Raw genomic sequence first — 20,046 nt, forward strand, 5'->3', positions numbered from 1 at the left:
TGAATGTGATTAAATGTCGTGATATAAATAAAGAGTGGCCGTTTATTTTTCATGCGACATATGTTTAAAACATTATTTCCACACTAATGCTTATATTAAACGCTTAAGGAGCGATTTTATTTTGAAAGTCACAACCGGAAAGCAGTAGTCCTAAATTGGCTAGCTTGACTCGAACTCTCGCCTAAACGACTCCAACCAACCCGGAACTTTTAAATCAACTAATCATCCCTGTAAACTTGTTGCGAGGAGTCCCCTCCTGCTTTTCCGACGAGTTCGGATGTTTCTCTAAGAAAAGAAGGAACTTCTGCGGCCTGAGCCTTGTTCTTCCCGAAGGAAAGAGAGAGAGAGAGAGAGAGAGAGAGACAGCTGCAAATGCTCGTCGCTGCGACTGCGGCGGATCCTGCAGGACAGTAGCCCTCGACTTGTCTTTTCAAACCAGGTAGGACGCAAAAAAAAAAAAAAAGCCCTGCAGCTTTGGCAATAGCCGCATCAGCTGTGAATAAGTACTAACAGTTAAGATGCTGTTTGCTTTGACTTCTAACTAACGTTAGTTTGGTGATTATGCTGAACCAGCCTGCAGGGACCAGCAGCACTTAGATTTATGTTGTAATAAATAGGTCACTGTGTGTGTTTTCAGTGTGTTTGTTCTCTGTAAAATAACAAAGTCAGATTCCACTAAATCACAGCACATAAAGAAGGGGGGGGGGGGGGGGTTACCCTGTCAGGTTAGGAATTTCAGGCAGCTGAGACCTCCCCCCTTCTTACACACACACACACACACACTTGTCAGTCCAGGGGGTCTGAGACACACTAGGTCTGCAGCTGACAAAAGGGTTTTAAGCTTAATAGAGCAAACTGCTCAGAAGAATACAGGCACTTTTTATTTTACATGTCTGTAAAGTTTAAGGTGTCAATGACCCCCCCCCCCTTTACCTTTTTCAGAGCCTGATTTGAGAGGTCTGTGAGATGAGGGTTATTTTCTCATATAGGGAAACTGTCCATCTATTTAGTGTTAGTCATGTCTAAATGATGTATTCCTGTAACTTCCCTTGTGTTATTAGTTTGTAATACAAAAACAAGTCATCAAACTGCATTTTCTAACCCGAAACCCAAATATATTATAATTATTATTATAGAGAATCAGCAAATATTCACAGTTGAGAAATTAAAGCAACTACATTTTTGGCAATTTTATCTGAAAAATGGTTTTGAAGATGAATTGATTAACTTTTTTTCCTATCAGGATACCGATAACCTTTATTATACTGTGTTAATCATTGCAATGAGTAGTTTACCAACACTTTAACTTCTGTTTAAAGGCAGGCAGGCACATACACACTGCGGTTTCGGCTTCCACACACAGGTACTGACGCTGACAGGCACACACTCTTCAGTGGTTAACCTCTGTGGAGACTCAGATGGAAATCTCCCCTCTCTCTTCTGCTGAGTTAAGAAAAGGAAACACTGAACTACTTTCACATTTTTACTCATCAGCAGCTTTTCTGTTGAGGCTCGTGAGCTGAGGTGTACGACAAACTCAGGGTCAATTTGACAGCATTTTAACAGCACAAAAAATACGTCTGAAGAAAAGTCAAATAGTCTCAGAACCGGGTTTTAGCATCTCATTTGTATTTTCACTAATAAATTCTACATCAAGTCACATTACGTGTGATTGAATTTCAAATAGTATAAATTTTTTTTGATGAGTCAGAAAACGGGTTTACAACACTCACCAAGCTTGTTTTGGTTTGAAGTCAAGGAAACGAGCCGAGGCTCAAAGGCACAAGCTGAAATGATTGTTTGTCTGGTAGTAATGACGGGAGAATGTCGGTGAGGAGCGAGCGCTGAGGCCGGGAGCGTGTTCAGACAGGTCATCATGGATGTAGGCAAATAGTGCTCAGTTGTCATCATGGGTGAACCCAGACTGCTGGAAGTCTTCTGGGTGTAACTGAACGTTTGAACTCTCTGGGCTGCTTAGTCTGACTTTAGCAATTGCAACAGCAGAAAATCAGTATAATCTCAGTGTGATATGAGGCAACAAATGATCTATTTTTGTTATGGTAAAGATAGTTTTGGCCATTTCCTGTTCTAATATTAATAGAAGTTGGCGGGTGAAATAAAAAAATAAAAGCCTCTACCTGCCTGGCTGCACAGATGATAGTTTCTAAAGATGTTTGTGTATGTAAATGTCATTAGAAAGCATGATCACGCAAAAAAAGTCTGATGACAAAACCACCTTATTTGGTCACAAACCTCTCGTCACATCTTTAATCTGCAGCCGAGCTAGCAGCTCTGTGAGTGGTGACCATGAGCTAAATGCTAACACCAGAATGCTAACATGCTGATGTTGTTTTGTGATCATGTAAATGATGTTTAACAGATGTGTTTACTATGTTCAACTGCTAACACACAAAACACTGCTGGGGCTGACGGGACTGTAGTTCTGCAGGTATTTGCCCCTAAACCAAAGAAGGGCTGCAACTAATAATTATTTTTTATTATCTATTAGTCTATATTAGTCTGTATTAGTCTGATTGAGGTTTTTAGGGCCTTTCAAATTTTTTGTGATGTTTGGTTTTGAGAGCCAGGCTTAGAATTGGTTTCATTTTCCAAATTGCAAGCCTTCTAGATGACAATTTTTTAAAAATAATTTCTTATACAAACCATCAAAATACTGTCATTCAGGATGGGGAATGAACTGCAGCATCCTAACATGCAGCTGATTGAGCACCACGGTGTATATTTCACCGCTGATCCTCACCTGTGAGGGATTGTTTTGACAAAACACAGCCACCCTTCCTTTCACCCTTTGTAGTTCAACCAAACCAATAATTTGACATCCAGATGATACACACATGGACTCAGTTTCAATTCATCACTGTACAGCTCAGACAGACACTCAGCCTAAAACCCGCAGCCAGTCTTTGATGTTGCAAAGACATGAGATGCCATTACCCAGAGTTTGCCCTTGAATTTGCTGACTCATAAGCTGCCTGAGAGTAAACCTACATTCCCCCAAATCCCTTTAAGATTAATAAGGCTGCAAACCGCTGTTGTTAGTTGTTGGAAGGAAGTTGACCTTTGGCACCAGCACCAATTTACCAGAATGCTTTCAGCACCTCAGGGTTTTTTTCTTCACAGTCTAGTTCATGTTAATTATCCAAAAACTAACTTGTGTTGTATTTGCATCGACAACGTTTATCAAAATGTTCTTCCCCGCTCTGCCCCCATTTTCATTCCTGCTTTGAAATTCCACATCAGGAAAGCTGCTGCCTCGGGCCGAGTGAGGTGAGAGGACTGTAAAGGAGTGTGGTTGTTTTGACAGGAGCGTTGCTTTGAAACCCGCCATAAACTGTGAGGTCTTTCTTTTTTTGAGAGTGGAGTGAAACTATGCAAGCCATCCAAGAGGATAGAGGGTGGGGGTCATTAATCACACCAAACACACCAGCTCGAACCGCTTTTCTTTCATCATGAGCTCGTGAGTGTACAGAAGAACTTAGATCCAACTGTATTGTTTCCATGTGCTGAGAGCGAGGGAGAGACGGCGAAGGACGAGGAAGGGGGAAGGGTTGGAAGCACAACAACAGCTTCTTCTGTATCCTCTGGGAATGTTGTCTGAAGCCTGCGGAAGAAGTGTGTCTGGGAGTTGGAGTGTGAACAAGCCATAGCGCGTGTGTAGATACAGTGAAAGAGGAACACAATGTTCTACAACTTCATATTGAAAACGATAGTTGCTCTGACTGCTGTGAGTCATTCATGAGATGAACAGACTCATCAGCTCAACTTAAAGAGAAACTGCTGTTGGGTTGGTAGCTTTTACTTCATCACATTTAGAAATAGTTGAATTTCTGTTTTTGTTATTCAGCTTGAAACAGCAGCAAAGCTCGTGTTTCTGTTGTTAATGTTGAAATCTTTGAGCCGAACAGAATGACTGTTCCTCGTACGGCCACATTTCTGTAGATTTATGAGAGGAGCAGTATTCGCCTTCACTCTATATATATCACATTTAGTGCTCAGTTTGAAAGTTTCAAAATATGAAATTTATTGTGAAATTTAGTCTTTGGATTTGTAGATTTTCACATGGTTGTCTTTGTGGAAACGGGACTGAAAACCTGTTTTATTTGGCTTGTTAACTGGTTTTATTCTTGGAAGTTCTTATCTGCAGATCCTTCTTTTGTGAAGTCATCGTGAAAGATTTTCCTTTTTTGTCTGGGTCCTGGTGGTTTAGATCTCGCCATATAATATACATTTAATATAGAAATATACTTGTAACATATTTTATATTGACTTTTTCATCTCTTTTATTACCAACAGCTAGAGAGTGGTGGAGTCAAGAGCTGCCAAAATGCCGCAGCAGAAGGACATAGTGAAGATAGCCATCCAGATGCCTGGGGCCTACCCCCAGCTCATACAGCTGGACCAGGTAATACACACACACACACACACACACACACACGCACACACACTCACTCAAATAATTCCAAATATCCTGCTTTTAAAATCCAAATACCAGGAAAGATATATAGAGAGTCTCTGTTCTCAGACTGAGCCTCAGCTCACTGCTGTATGCTTTGACAGTGAACTACCATGGGAATGTCTTGCCCTTAGTTGAGCCTTTCCAGGCAGCACTTCCTCTTAGAATGGTTCATTTGCTTAAGACCCAAAGACCGCAGAGATGCTCTCTACAGTAAAAAGGATAGGTCAGATACTTCAGTCTGGTTGTCATGAGTGTTGCAGCAGCACTACGGGCCAATTCACACAAAAACATTTCAAATATTTATAGTATTAATACTATGTGTTCTATGTACGTACCACATTTGGGACTTTGCTGGACGAGCTTTTTTTTCTGCATTGGCTGCAGGTTTGGTGCTATATGAAAATGAGAATACACTGTACACAGGACTGTTGAAAGTGGTAATTTGCAGATGGATTATATTTAGATTAGAAACCTTAAAACCTAAACAAGAGGAACATAATATTTATGCCAAAAAAAGCATTTGCGTGACTGTGGTGTGTATCACTACTCCCGCTTCCTTTCTGGTGTTGTTCGATACAGCTGCTGCACCACAAGATATTTACAATAGCTGAACAATGCCAAGTCTGTTAGTTAAACTGACAGGCGAGCTTTTTACATTTCCTTTACCTTCACTCCCCCTGAGGCGTCCTGACAGCCACTGCTCAAATCATTCATTTAAACGCTTACTTAGCCCCTTAAATTGTATCAGTATTAGATAAATGAATAAATAATTATTAGTAAGTAAATATATATATATAAACTGTGATAATTTAATCAATTATTAAATATCACCAATTTTTATAAAATGTTACGCCATAATGTCACTTGACACTCAAATTCAACAACTGCTATCAAATTTAGCCGGTTAGCCCCAGTTAGCGAGAGCAACAGAATCAGCTGTTGTACCTAAACACACCACACAGACACAGTTTCTAATATCTCCTTTTATTTATTTAGCTCCACATGCTACCTTCCTAGCCGGCTAATTAGCTAGGTGGGGTAGTTAGCCTGGTTTATTTCTCAGCATCAAAATGAAGAGACAGTGTTAAAGACAGCAGCTAACGCTCACAGGTGAATTCAGAGACACCTGAGCGGGCAGTGTCAACACCACCGTCATGAAAAGTGACAATTAAAAAAAAAAAACTCTACATTAAATACAAGTTGTTAAAAATGCCTATGTTAAATACAGAATTCAGTCCAAAGGGATTTCATTTCTTCAATTTCACTAATTGTTGATTCAGTTCTAAATTCAGTTTTTAAATTTTATCATGTGTTTCATATTTATTTCATATTAAACACACCCAGACATTGGTTTAGTTTTGTCAGCTTTAATGTGATGTTGGGGAAGTTTTCCATGTGTTTCCCAGACATTTTGGGGAAGTTGCAGTTCTTTGCGCAAGGCACTGAGCATGAAGTGTAGTTTAAACTGTACACCACAAAGCAGGGGTGTGTGTTCACAGTCACATACTGTACATCACACAAGGAGGTCTGAACCCAGAGAGAACAGATTTTACAGTTACTTATCAGACTATCTCCTTATTTCAACAGTTGGAAAATGCAGCACAATTGAAAACTGAATGGGCACAGATTCTAGTTTTAAGCCCTGTCGCCTCAAGCGATATTTTCATGACTTTGTGTTGTAAACAGCACAATAACTGAACATTCAGGAGTGCAGATTTGGATGTGAATGAATGCCCATTTTCTACCCAAAATATTTTTATTGTAGATCACGTCTAGTCCTTCCCCAGAGGAAGCCCTCAAAAACTTCTTATTGGCCCGGCCGTCTTCATTAAACGCATCTGATCAGTCGACCTTCTTGGCTGCCACTAATAACAGGCCGTTTACTGGGTCTACCACAGAACCAGAAGACATTTGGATTGGTTGACCACGGGGCTGACCACTAATAGCAGGATAGCTAAGAGGAAGACATGGAAGTAGTCTGGCTTTTATTTACGTACAAAGAGGGATCTGGGCACTGAGGGAAACATTGTTCAAAAAGCGTTGCAGAGCTCTTGGATTTCCTCCTCTCAGCAAACAGGGTTTGCAGCCAGCGAGAATAGCTGTGGTACCGTGATCCCATAACAGTGTGTTATTACTGAAGCATGTACTCAGCTCCCCGACAGGAAATATTTGATAGTGCAGTCTGCTAAGTCCTGTTGTTATGACCCACATGTATGCAGCAGGTGTGTGTTTTTGTGACGTGTGAATGTATTTGCTGGTGTGTGACTGTAAACTATTTGTTGTGTCTCTGTGCAGAAAAAGCCTCTGTCTGCTGTAATAAAAGAAGTGTGTGATGGGTAAGTTGATGATGGCTCTGCTGTCTCTATGGTAGCATTTGACATTCATTTTGTGTTATTGTGATAGTTAATATGTGTGTGTTTGTGTGTGTGTGTGCAGCTGGAATCTCCCAGGTCCAGAGAACTACGCCCTGCAGTATGCTGATGGAGTGCAGACGTACATCACTGAATCAGTAAGTCACATCTTTGTACACACCAATACAAACATGTTTCTACACCAGGGAGTCAGTCTGGTAAATACGTCCTGAGCCACAGACCTGAGTCAGACCTTCAGATGCTTCCATGTTTAAGACGAGGACGGTGTAAATCTCTGTTTAAGAAGCAGAGCAATGAATCAGTGACTCGCTGCTCTGTCAGCACTTTGTGACCTCTGTCTGCTTTTGTTTGTGTTTCCTCTGCATCCAATAGTGAAGCCCAGGTCTCACAGTATGAGTGAAGCTCTTAAAAGTGAGTGTGAGGCAGACTGAAAAATCAAGGGAAGGAGAAAGAGAAAAGCACTCAGAGCTACACTCATCTTCTTGGTGTCAAGTGTCTTTTTGAAACAGTTGCCTCTGGAAGCCCTCCCCCTCTTTTCAGGAGGAGGCAGGGCTGTAGAAGTCATTACAATGCCAACAAAAAATGTGGAGGAAGAAACTTTATTTATTGTACAAAATTTTGGTGAGACTGTCAAAATAGTGTTGCTGTTAGAGTGTGAAACACAGCAGGTTTTTTTTACTTTTACTGCTAACTTGTAGACTTTGAAGTAGGTAAGTTTGGAAGTTTTAAACACAGATGTTTCTGCTTCTTGATGTGTGTGTGTGGAGCGCTTACCTTGATTGCATGCAGCGTAGGAATGAGATCATTTCCTGCTTTCAACAGTTATTTGATTCAGAAATATCCATGTGAAAACCCATGGAGAAACCCCTGTGCAGGTTAAAGGATCAGAGTTAGAGGAACACCCCGGCTGCAGTCTTGAAGATATCTCTTTACAGTCGCTCCTCACAGCTGGCTTTCCAATCAAGGCAAAAACAGACAACCTTCATGGTCATGTGAATCTGCACCAATGGCCTGACATATTTTCACAAAGTTGCAATTAGGTAACTTTATAATACGAGTAAAACTAGATAAAATTAAACTTGTATTGTACTTGAATAACTCATTAGGCACCGTATTTGTGAAAGTGAGCAGTGGTGCAAATTAGCACGTGTGTGTGGCTAATTTTTATCCATATCTTATGTCTTATTTCCTTGACATCTAACTTTCACTGTATTCAAGAGTTTTTTTTTGTTTTCAGCGTCTAAATATGCTGTCATGTCCCTCTCCAACTGTGTGTGCGTGTTTGTTTGTTTGTGCGTTTGTTTGTTTGTGTGGTGTAGAATCGTCTGGACATTAAGAACGGCTGCATTCTGCGACTGACCAAGGCACCGGTGAGTCTGCAGCCATCAGGCTCTCAGCCACTTTCCTCTTTCATCTCCCACTTCTCACATTCCTCCAGCCCTCTCTGTCTCTTTATATCGCTCTTTCATTTACATTCTGCATCGCAGCAAATTTACACAAGTCCGGGCAACACAACAATTCAGCCTCGATCTGTCTCTGCCAGTGCAATTAGCTGAGTTTTAAAGAAGAGCAACAACACCATGAATAACTAGGAAAGGAGGAAATAGTGTGAACATATGTGTTGCTTTTTGCATGAACACAGGGTCGCTGTGCAGAGGACCTGTTCAAGGGCATCCAGAGCTCGGACTCCGGCGTGCGCTGCGATTCGCTGAAGGAACTGGCGAGCGTTTCCACAGACGTGACCTTTGCTCAGGAGTTCATCAGCCGAGACGGACACCTCTTATTGGTCAAGATAGTGGAGGATTCTAATGAGTTAGTACTCTGTGTGGGTGTGGGTGGGTGTGTGTGCTTGAATACCTTCCTTGGATGTGGTGGAATGCTGTTCCTCAGATAGACAACACTGGTGCTGAGGGGTAAAGTGGTTTCTGCACATGTAGCAGCATATCCCCACTAAAGCTAAACCTGTATAGAAAAAAACCAGGAGTGTACCTGCTGAATATATTATATAAGGCCACAAATATGAGACTATATTATAGGGAAAGAAATGTTTCCTCCCATTTGTTCCCCGACTCTTTCTTCCTTTCCTGAAGCCTATTTGTTGATTTAATTTGGATCGTTCCTATGATCACAGGTTACACCAACAAGCCTCACAGTAGCATGTAGGGACACCACAATTAGCTGAATCCTTAGTGCTCTGTGACACAATGGAAAAGTTTTAGAGTGCATTTGTGTAAATATTTATGCTTTAAACCAGTAATTGAACTATTGAAAACAGTCCCTCTGATTGCTATTCAGATTCAGGGTGTGTGTGTGTATCTGTGTAAATCTACATATATATTTCTTTCTGTGTGTCTGCGTCATTCAGGAGTAATATGATCATGACCCACACACTCACAGGCTTCATGGAACTGATGGATCATGGGATAGTTTCTTGGGAGAACCTCTCGTCTGTCTTCATCAAGAAGGTGCTGTATCTGCCGCTTCCCGCCTTTTGTTCCGTCACAGGTTTCTTAGCTGCCTTCTCTCTTAAAATTCCCACCTTCTCCATCCTCTCCCGTCTTTCCCTCCTTTCAGATCGCCAGCTTTGTCAACGCCAAGCCGACCGATGCATCAATACAACAGGTGTCCTTGGACATCCTGGAGAGCATGGTGCTGAGCAGTCACAGCCTCTTCCTGCAGGTCAAACAGGAAGTCACCATGGAGAGGCTTATCGCTCACCTCCAGGTGTAAGTAACAGATACACTGGACTCACTCTTAGAAGCCGATCATGTTTAAATCTACTGAATACTCACTTCTATTACAAACTGACTCAGGGTCTAACTGAAAACTACTATTCACACCTCTGTGTGGTGATGAGGTGGCAGGCTAACGAGCGGCAGCATTGTATCTTGAAACAGGAAGTTTTAAAATATGTAAAACACCACTTATGACAGTACAACTGACATGAAACAGAGATAACCGGCTGTCTGCCATTCATCACACCAGCATTTCACTGTTAAAAGCAACATACCGATGTGGTGAAACATTAAAACGGGCGCTCGTCTCACACCCACCTCTCTGACTTCTTTCAGGACCAATCAGCAGATACAGACCAAAGCCATGGCCCTACTTATGGCCCTACTACAGACAGCAGGAGACGGTGACAGACAGGTACTGCTGCAGTCTGGATCTTGCTTTCTTTTTTCAGTTTCTGTTGCCCTAACTCTTTACTATGAGACATTTGTGTACTGGTGGGAAGCTAGGACACCCAAAGCTGTGAATGACATGCATTTGATTCGGGGTAAAGGGTGGTTTATTTGCACTGCCAGGGCATTATTGTACAGAGGAGTCAGAGCCCTGCAGGCACCACTTCTGCCAGGCAGCAGGAAACGATCCATCTATCTCATTCTGTGTGGTCATATCATTTCTGCAGACAGTTGAGGCTTTCTCTCCCTGTGTTCAGTTCCTGCTCCTCTCTTATTGTACGGAAACAGTTGCTTCTTTCAGCCCTTCATGTCTTTTCTCTCAGACTCTCATTGTTTCTCTCACTCTCTCTCTCTCTCTCTCTCTCTCTCTCTCTCTCTCTCTCTCTCTCTCTCTCTCTCTCTCTCTCTCTCTCTCTCTCTCTCTCTCTCTCTCTCTCTCTCTCTCTCTCTCACTCACACACACACACACACACACACACACACACACACACACACACACACACACATAAAAACTTCCTCAGTTTTACAGTAAATCAACAAGTCCACCCTTCTTATCAGTGTGACCAACCCAAGAGCAAATTCGTCCTGAACAAAACGAGGTTGAGTCAGAGAGGCATGTACCAGCAAGTGGTGGTTTCGTCACAGGGGTCAAAGTCCCACACAAACCTACCCCTGTCGGGCCCACTGGTCTGTTACTGACACTATATTGCCACCCCATGATGGAAACGTGTCATTGCACCTCGAAAAAACACATTGTTCCTCGTTTTCTCTTTCCCAGGATATGTTTGCGTTCCTGAATAAGAAGAATCTCCGTCAGTACATTTATAAGGTAAATTATCTTCTTAACTACATTTGCATCTCAAATAAATCAAACAAAATAAGACCTCTTTGATCTGCAGCTGTGAATGTGAACAAACCAACACCTTCACGTATTGAATAAAACTGTGTATTTGCTGCAGAACATCATCCATAGTTCTGGTGCAGTCCTGGATGAGATGGCCCACTACCTCTATGTCCTGCAGTCAGTTACTCTGAATCACCTGGAGCCTCGCATGAGGACGCCTCTGGACTGTTACAGCCAGGTGAGCTGTAACATCAGGTGTCCAAACACTTCCTGCTGCCGAGCATTTCACTCACTTCCTGTTAGACTCCCACTATTTAGGTATTAGATCATTTGATTTCTGAATATAATATAATAAATATAATAAATGGAATAACTCCCAAGTGATTAAAGAAAAACTGAATCAGCTGTTTCTTGGCCCAAAGCCAGTGTGTTTATTTTTATGAGTAATTTTTCATCTTACTAAGTTATAGACTAATTTAAATTCTTAGCAGGGATTCTCAGATAAAGACTATGTGTAAAGGAGTGACTGAAGTGTCATTACTAATGATCTGTTAGGTTCAAAAACAACAGCTTGAACAAGCTAACATCCATCTTTTATCTGCGTCTTCCCCCTGACTCCAGGAGCAAAGAGACGCCCTTCATAGTTTGCGGCAGGCAGCATTCGAGACAGAAAGCGAGAACAGTCTGAGCCACGAGAGGCGACGCTCGCTCTGCGCTAAAGAGTTCAAGAAACTGGGCTTCTCTGTGAGTGTCTGCTGTCAGAACTTATTCTGTTAAGTTTGTCCATCAACTTTGATCATATTACTCTCAGTGATATTATTCAGATTTGCATCAGTATTGTCTTTGATCCGTTCCTTTCAGAACAACAGTAACCCTGGTCAGGACTTGGTGCGGACGCCTCCTGGTCTTTTAGCTTTGGACACCATGTTTTATTTTTCCTCACGCTATCCTGATGCCTACAGCAGGGTGAGCACGATTGAACTGTTTATTCAACAATTTAAAGAGTTCAGTGGTTTTTGTCTTCTTTTAATTTGTGTTGGCTCCATAATAGAGGCTTTTATTTAAGATTAGCTAAGTCTCTAATTGCTTTCCACACCCAGTTTGTTCTGGAGAACAGCAGCAGGGAGGACAAACACGAGTGTCCGTTTGCCAGGAGCAGCATTCAGCTCACACTCATCCTGTGTGAAATTCTCCGTATTGGAGAGCCACGTAAGTTGACGTTTAACCTGCCATAAATTTTTCTATAACCTCTCGTCACACCATCTCTAAGACTGACATTATTTTCTTTATTTTTTTTTGCTTCCTGTTTGGCAGCCTCAGAGACGGGATCTGACTACCACCCCATCTTCTTCAGTCAGGATCGGCTCATGGAGGAGCTTTTCTGCGTCTGCATTCAGCTGCTCAACAAGACCTGGAAGGAAATGAGAGCCACACAGGAGGACTTTGACAAGGTGCAATAGTCTAGCAGAGCATTGCATGGTTTGCTTCATGTTCAGTCCTGGACACCACAGAAAGAGCTGTTGTGCAGTGCAGGACGGCATGCAGGGTTGACCGCCTCAAATCAGTCCAGCTTTCTTTTTCCATTTACGATCCCTTTAAATTATGAAGTATAATGACCGAGGATTAAAATCCCCAGAGCCCCAACAGCACTTCAGCCCCTGTTTCGTTTCTGGTCATATAAATATTTACAGTTCTGAGGCACATCCTGTCAACTACATCGTAGTTGTACTTCCCAGTGTCCATCTCAATATCCATTAATTTATTCTTGAGGTACCCAGCTGGAAGAATACTGTGTTTAAATGTCAGATTAGTTAATAATCAGAGCACAACATAAGCTGTTTCCTTAAGATACAGTCAGTCACAGTGTCCCCTGTGGCCATACAGTTAAATAAAAATGGTCATTGCATAGTGGTCCTTTAAGGAAACCGGTTTAAGGACCAAGCTGAATTCCATGAATGCACAATTTTTGATAGTTATACAAGCTAGTTGATTGCCAGCTGAGTGTGGAGTCAAGGTTTTCCCACACAGATGGGAGAGATTATGGCTTTGCTATGGTAGATGTTTATCCTCTACAGTCTCTTATACACAGATAAACAGCTGTTGAACTGCTGGTCTATCGTGGATCGATGGCGCGTCAGCCGTCACTGTGTGTGTAAGACGGTGACACGGGGTGTTTGAGATCCAAGCCTACTATCGCCAGTATTGGTCTGTTTCCTCCAAATCATTTAAACAAACAAATCCTGTGACATGGCAACACTGTGCTTCCCAACATGGGGATGTCAGACAGGCCCAAACACAAATACTCTTCCATAAATGGTCAGAATGATGCTGAAATCACCATCGGCTCGTACCTAATCACCATCTCACTGTTCTAATCTTTGATGTTTGTTGGTCTGGGACTCGGCAACAAAGCGGTGATTACCTCATTCTCCTCAAGATGTTGATTCTTATCTCAGAGAGAAGCATCATGAATCATTTCTAACAGAGCCTGAACTGTTGTGATAAAGTTATCTCATTTTATATGTGTCTGTGCAGGTGTGGCAGCATTTAACAAGATAAATCAAGCTTATTCAAGCTTATTTAAGATTATCAGTTTAAATTAGAACAAAATAACAAGCAAACCAGTGGAAATGTAGCTTGTTTTAATCTGATCCCTCAGTGTGTAAATGAGAGCCTTTTAAACAGCTTTTTGTGGTGGATTTGTGTAACTCTGTACTTCTGTGACTCTGTAAAGGTTTATTCTTATGCTAACTATCCCCAACCTGCCCCCACAGACAGCATTTAGGAACACACAGTGACCTCACAACCACAATCTAGCACTTGTACTGTGGTAATAGGTTGAGCCAAGCCTTGAGCAGCAGGATCTTTTCTGGGGGAAATATTGCGAATCCAACCGCCCTGAAAGAAAGACGGGTCGAGCTTTTGTCCTGAATCGCATTTCAACATCACACACAGCCGTCCGTCATCAACAGAGTGCTCTCCCGACAATCATAAAACTCAGTGACCTTTTGACCTGTCAGGAGCAGCCCAGTGTCCTGGGCGCCAGGACAGCAGACCGGCCTTTTGTTTTTGCCCACGGCCCCCTACCCAGGGTGCTTTGGGGCAAGGACAAAGGGGCATTAGGTGGACAAAGAGAAGCGTGGTGGGCGGCAGAAACAGAGGGAGAAGGAAATGGGAGGAAAACAAAGCGCCCAGGGCATCAGCAGTAATTACACAACAACAGAGGGAACGTAAAACCTCTGGAAACAATATGAGAGGGAGAGAATGAGAGGGTTGGACTGCAGGGGAGCGGACATGGAGAAACCAAAGAAGAAGAGAGGTGGTGGTGGCAAATGAGATATCGCAACTTTAGGTTTCATTGCTTAGAGGATGTTTTTGTGTCAGTGCGAGCGAGTGAGGCTGCACCACAAAACACATCCTCCCTCCGTCCAGTCATTTGTGTAGCTCTGAACACCCCCTGTATTAACGGTCATCCTCCATAAGCACGCACACACACACACACACACACACAGATATACGTATTTAGCATACATGCACATGCGGCAGGGTTTAAGGGAACAGAGACAGCTGCCAATCGCTCCTATTGGCCAGTCGAGCTAAATGACAGAGGGGCTGGACTGGGTGTGTGGGTGTGTGTGGGTGTGTGTGTGTGCATGTGTGTGGGAATATCAGGGTGTCTGTTTACAAAACACCCACAGGCCTGCACCTCTCCTGTCATGTAGGTGATCTCTGTCTCTCTCTCCCTCACTTTCGCCGCCCATCACATTTCTCTGATTGTTGAAGACGGATGGTATTCGGAGTTGGGATTGAAATATTTGGCAAATTAGTCGGCTCTGAAAGATAAAAGATGGAGGTAAGATCAAGGGATTTTTTTTTTTTTTGTGTTTGTTTTTTCATAGTTGTAATGTGCATTAAGTACTTTGTTGTTCTGTAGTTAGTGATTAGTTCATTGGTAGTTGATATCAAAGGTTCCAGTTTAGAAAAAGGTGACACTTCACAACAGAGTTATTACGTTAGAGCTGAGAGGACAGAACAGTGTGAAGTGTATGTCTGAAACTCGTGGTGTGAAAACTGCAGGACGCCGAGGTTATTTTGGCTCAGGGGGTAAACTGTACTCGCTTGTTTTGTGTCCCTGCCTGTTCACACAATATAGGATGACAGTCTGGATTTCACTGTCTGCACTTCCAGACCCTGTCATTCTCTGTTATAAACACTTTGGTCACATTTAAAACCCTTGTTGGAAACAGGGGTTTGTCTTTAAGGAACATCTAACAAGTGCATTTCTTTCCTGCATCATCAGATTGCCGCAGGACTTCGATACCCACTTTTGCTTTTGTAATGTATGTGAATAACTGTGCAGCTGATCCTCTGGAGCAAATGCTTGTTTGTATAATAGCAAATAACTGTGTGGAGAGGAGTCTGGACAGAGCTTATTGAATGGGAAAGTGAATTGCACTTTAGTCAGTGATTGCTCACAGTCCTAGTGGGTGTGAACAGGAATGATCTAGGTCAGCAGAGCTGCTCGTGTGTGGACGAGTAGTGCTGGAGTCGGCTCGGTCCTGCAGCGCCATGGATTTTTCTATAGATTTTCCACTTTTCACAGCTGAGGCGTGCACACTGAAGGGAGCTATAGATTTTTACTCGCAGGCAAGTGCACAGTTTGACCAACTGCCCTGAGCTCTTGTTTCAGGGTTGCCAGGGTCACAACCCCCCCCACCCCCCATCCCTCTGTATGAGCTTCAGTTTAACAAGTCATGCAGAAAACATACACACACACAGACACACAAATCACACGGGTAGAGTGAACGCTGAGTCACAGCTACAGAAGGACTTGTTTACAAATTAAATGTGTATTAAGTATTAAATCTGCTTTGTAGGATGTCAGTGTCTGTCACGTGTTGCAGTTAATTAGGTTAATGATGAGGACGCTCACCAAGTGTAGGGTAAGAGTGAAGGGGAAATATAGAATAGAATAGAATAGAATAGAATAGAATAGAATAGAATAGAGTAGAATGTGATGCTCTCACACCACAGCAGACGCACAGCACTGACAGAACAGCACCCACAACTAAAAACAGCTTGAAGCTTTGCACAATCCCTGACGCCTCAAGCAGCGTAGTTTAAAAGTTTAATGGAGAGTTTTTCAAACGATTGCATTTACAGTGGGGGACTTTATATCGTCTACCAGAGGGCAGGAGATGTAGAGGATATGTGATGGGTCATTCACTATCCTCCGTACCTGCCTAAGGACAGACTGCCCCATCACTTTCCTGGCAGTATGTACCAGACTGACCAGTAGGAATAGATCTGCTTGATTTTTACAGTGTGAACCAGGAGGGACTTGGCTCTTGAACTTTAATCTGATCTGAGTAGTAGGCGGGAAAAATATGAATGGATCCAAGCCAGTGGGTGTGGCTTACAAGGGGCAATGAATGAAAGGGTGGAGGAGAGGAAGTGAAGTGGAGGAGGGGAAGTGAAGTTCTCGTTCTGACTGAACAGCCAATAAGCCACGTTTATTTTATTATCAACCCATGCTCCTTGTTCTGGGCTAGTGAACAGCACAAACTTCCTCATGTGGGTTTTAAAGGTCAAAGGTGATGGTTAGGGGGTTTTTATTCTTCACAAAAGTAAGAAAATATGTGAAGTTCACCTGAACTACTGCAAACCTGAGCATGTAAGTTCAGTCTTGGCCGAGGGAACAGGATGTCCTGTGACTTCCAATCAAAAACTTGGAAAAAGATATTCTTTTTGGAAGCGACTTAAAATCAAAGACATCTCCAAAACGAGGGGAAAAGTGTTAAATGCTTTGGGCTTTGTCCCAGCCCAAAACAACTGAACATAACACAGGAGGCCGCGCACAGTTCATCAGCCTGCAATCAACATTATATAACCATCTGTCCCAACGTCTCCATCCTCAGGTGATGCAGGTGGTGAGGGAGCAGATCACCAGGACATTGTCCAGTAAGCCGACCTCCCTCGAGCTGTTCAAGAACAAAGTCAACGCTCTCAACTACAGCGAGATCCTCAAACTGCGGCAGACAGAGCGGCTGCACCAGGAGGAGACTCTCGCTCCACCTGTGCTGTGAGTTGCAGGATGTTTTCAGGACTAGATGCAAATGAACCAGTTCACAAGTGCATCTCCTCGTTGCCTTGTTTGAGTCCTTTGCTTTAGCCTCAAGGTGGAAAAAAATATTTTCTATTCTATTCTTATTCAGTGGAAACACTTAAATTTATGTTGAGACAGGCTGCTCGATGAGAGCGAGTTGTACTGATCAGCTTTTATATATTCACGTTTCATTGGACCTGTGATGCACACAGGGGTCCGTTTTTTTGTGGATGGTTTTGGTGGTTTCATTTCCTTGTGTTACTATTAACGGTTTGAGATTCTTGTTGTTTTAATTTGGGTGTTTTTAATGTAGAAAAAGTAAAGCAACACAATCTGATCAGCTGCTCTAATAATGACTCCAGATAGTTTCCACCCCTATGGAATCGGCTGATAGGTCAGCGGCCATACTGTTGTTTATTATGCAACTGTTTGTCACTAAACACTGAGTGAACAGTGTGCTGCTATATTAATAAGGGTCATCGAGTGTCGGCAGAGGTCCTGCCTGTGCTGTGATCCTCAGTTAAATTCTCATGAAAATAATAATTTAAAAAAATAGAAAATCGGTGATGATGTTATGTTTAATTTAACCTTTCATGACTAACTTCCTGTGGTCTGGATCTGAGTTTGCAACCATATCTGCAAACTGGAGTTTCTGCACAACAAAGTGGATTCTGTTGTTATATGACGAAGCATCTTGTTTGTGCGTGTGTGTGTTTTTCTTTCCAGTGAGCTCAAAGAGCGCCTGAAGCCAGAGCTGCTGGAGCTGATCCGCCAGCAGAGACTCAACAGGCTGTGTCAGGGAACCATGTTCAGGAAGATCAGCAGCCGGCGCAGACAGGGTGAGGAGAAAGCACACACACAGACACACAGCCGTACAGGACAGGAGACGACAGGCGTTTCTTGTCTGGCTGACCTTTGTGACTGAGCATTTTTCTCTCTCAGATAAACTGTGGTACTGCCGCTTGTCGCCCAATCACAAAATGCTTCACTACGGCGACGTGGAGGAAGACACGGACAATCCACCAATAGAATCGCTGCAAGAGAAGAGTGAGTTGAAGCTGGGCTGTCTGTATTTAAATTACTGAAAGGAGCCCTGATTAAAGTATTTGCATTACGTTAACTTGAGTTTCTGTGTTCAGTACTTTCCTTCTCTTCTGCCTCCTTCAGTTCCAGTAGCAGATATCAAAGGCCTGCTGACAGGAAAAGACTGTCCTCACATGAAAGAGAACAAAGGCAAACAGAACAAGGTCAGTGGCTCATTATCTATTCAAAACGTTCCCGTCCCGTTGGTAGATGTAACGAGAGGCCTCACTGTGTTTGCATGTGCTCCTCCCTCCACTGTAGGAGGTGCTGGACCTGGCGTTTAGCATCACGTATGATGTAGAAGAGTACAGCCTGAACTTCATCGCTCCCTCTAGAACTGATGTGAGTCTGGCTACGCCGCAGGTTTCCAGATATTGACCGGGAACATTTTCCTCTTTATCACAGATTCTTCTTTTCTGTGTCTGTCTTATAATATCTGAGAAGAATATTCACTGTGTCTCTTCCTGTCAGTTTTGCCTGTGGACAGACGGCCTGAGCGTCCTGCTGGGCCGGGAGATGAGTAGCGAATCCATGCGCAGCGAGCTGGAGATCCTCCTCTCTATGGAGATTAAGCTCCGCCTCCTGGACCTTGAGAATGTCCCCATCCCTGACAGTGCGCCAGTCGTTCCCAAACCTCCGAGCAACTACAACTTCTGCTACGACTTTAGCCAGACTGAGCAGTAGAGTGTGTGCACAGGCCTGAGTGGAACTAAGACGTGTGAATGTGTAAATATGTGTGTGTACGTGTGTGTGTGTGTGTGTGTGGTGAGATTTGACCTGTGCATCCATGCACTTATTAATGTAGATTAATAACCCTGACATTTCTGAGTTTTCTTCTGTGGCCTCATTCTCTACATCCAAGTGAAAACTGAAAACATGGAGTCTATTAAACTACAGTGGCGCTCAGCCAGACTAATGCTGCAGATGATCGCTCCCCAGCTGGGAGAGAAGTTTTTGTCTGTTCTCAGTCAGTTGATGTTCAGATGTCCTTCCTGTTCCTCAGCTGCCTGGAAACATGAACAAACACCAAAAACAACAGAGACTTAGATAAATGAGATTCTTGATATTGTTAAATTCCACCACTCAAGTAATGGTACTTTAATTTTGTTTTGTAATCAGTTTTATATTTCTAAATATATCTAAAGCTATGTATGACACATGAAATATCCCTGTGTGCGAGGCTGCTTATTACTGGTTCAGGCTGTAGACGCTTTGATCTGGTTGTGCTCATTTCTCTTCCTGTATTTTCTTTTTTTTAAAAATGGGCATTAACTCCAGAACAATGCTTTCTCAAGATGTGGTACATGTTAAGACTCATTTCCAACACGTGACATAGAACTACAGCGTTTTCAATGTTGGACAATAATATTTTGCTTAAATATACCTGTAGGTACAGGCCTTAGTACGAACCCCAGTGGCTCAGTCATGATTACTGTGGCACAGAGATGCTCTGACTTCTTGTCTTACAGCAGTGCAGATTTGCATTAGGTACTAAGCTGACTTTTTTTTCCTTTTTATTATTAAGTGTAACAACAGGCAACTGTGCCTTTACCACAATCAACAGTTTGAAAATAAAACAAAAAAAAAAAAAAAAAAAAGTTTTACATCCAGTCAACAATCATCCCTGTAAGTCTGGATGACACAGTAAGCAATCGCTGATCTCTACGTTTTGCCTGAACTGCACTGAACCCTGACTTAACTCTAAAACTGAATCATTTTATACAAGGTAATTATTGTAATGTAATGGAGGTGACGTGGTGACACTCGCAGCAGCACAGAGCTGACACAGGTCTACAGAATATCACAGCGTGTTTGAGTGTTTTCTTGGCATCTGGTTATTTCATTTCAACATGGTCACGACTTTCATCTGTAGCGCGTTCCTGACACACCACCCTCTGCGATGATGTTCACTCTGAATCGTGCGCTGGGTGACTTCACATGAATAAAAAGTTTGATTCATACTGAGAAAAACAAACAAA

General features: G+C 42.7%; 1 protein-coding gene across 2 annotated transcripts; it reads left to right on the top strand.

The window, feature by feature from the left end:
• The first annotated feature begins 146 nt into the window (after positions 1 to 146).
• elmo3 (engulfment and cell motility 3) lies at positions 147 to 20,046 on the top strand. 2 transcript variants are annotated; one of them, XM_071458336.1, is made up of 21 exons: positions 147 to 439; positions 4,315 to 4,423; positions 6,773 to 6,813; positions 6,914 to 6,986; positions 8,169 to 8,219; positions 8,492 to 8,661; positions 9,215 to 9,314; positions 9,424 to 9,575; positions 9,921 to 9,999; positions 10,813 to 10,863; positions 10,994 to 11,116; positions 11,500 to 11,622; positions 11,740 to 11,844; positions 11,979 to 12,087; positions 12,193 to 12,329; positions 16,797 to 16,960; positions 17,711 to 17,823; positions 17,927 to 18,031; positions 18,152 to 18,231; positions 18,329 to 18,409; positions 18,539 to 20,046. In XM_071458336.1, exons 2-21 carry the CDS (start codon positions 4,346 to 4,348, stop codon positions 18,749 to 18,751), a joined length of 2,148 nt encoding a protein of 715 aa, XP_071314437.1. In that variant the 5' UTR covers positions 147 to 439; positions 4,315 to 4,345; the 3' UTR covers positions 18,752 to 20,046. The 2 variants fall into 2 exon arrangements, with proteins under 2 accessions (XP_071314437.1, XP_071314444.1); XM_071458343.1 differs by lacking the exon at positions 147 to 439 and adding an exon at positions 3,667 to 3,805.

Source organism: Trachinotus anak, unplaced genomic scaffold (genome assembly GCF_046630095.1).
Source record: "Trachinotus anak isolate AG129_WGS33_773 ecotype Australia unplaced genomic scaffold, CSIRO_AGI_Tana_v1 ptg000002l, whole genome shotgun sequence".
NCBI classification, from domain to species: Eukaryota; Metazoa; Chordata; class Actinopteri; order Carangiformes; family Carangidae; genus Trachinotus; species Trachinotus anak.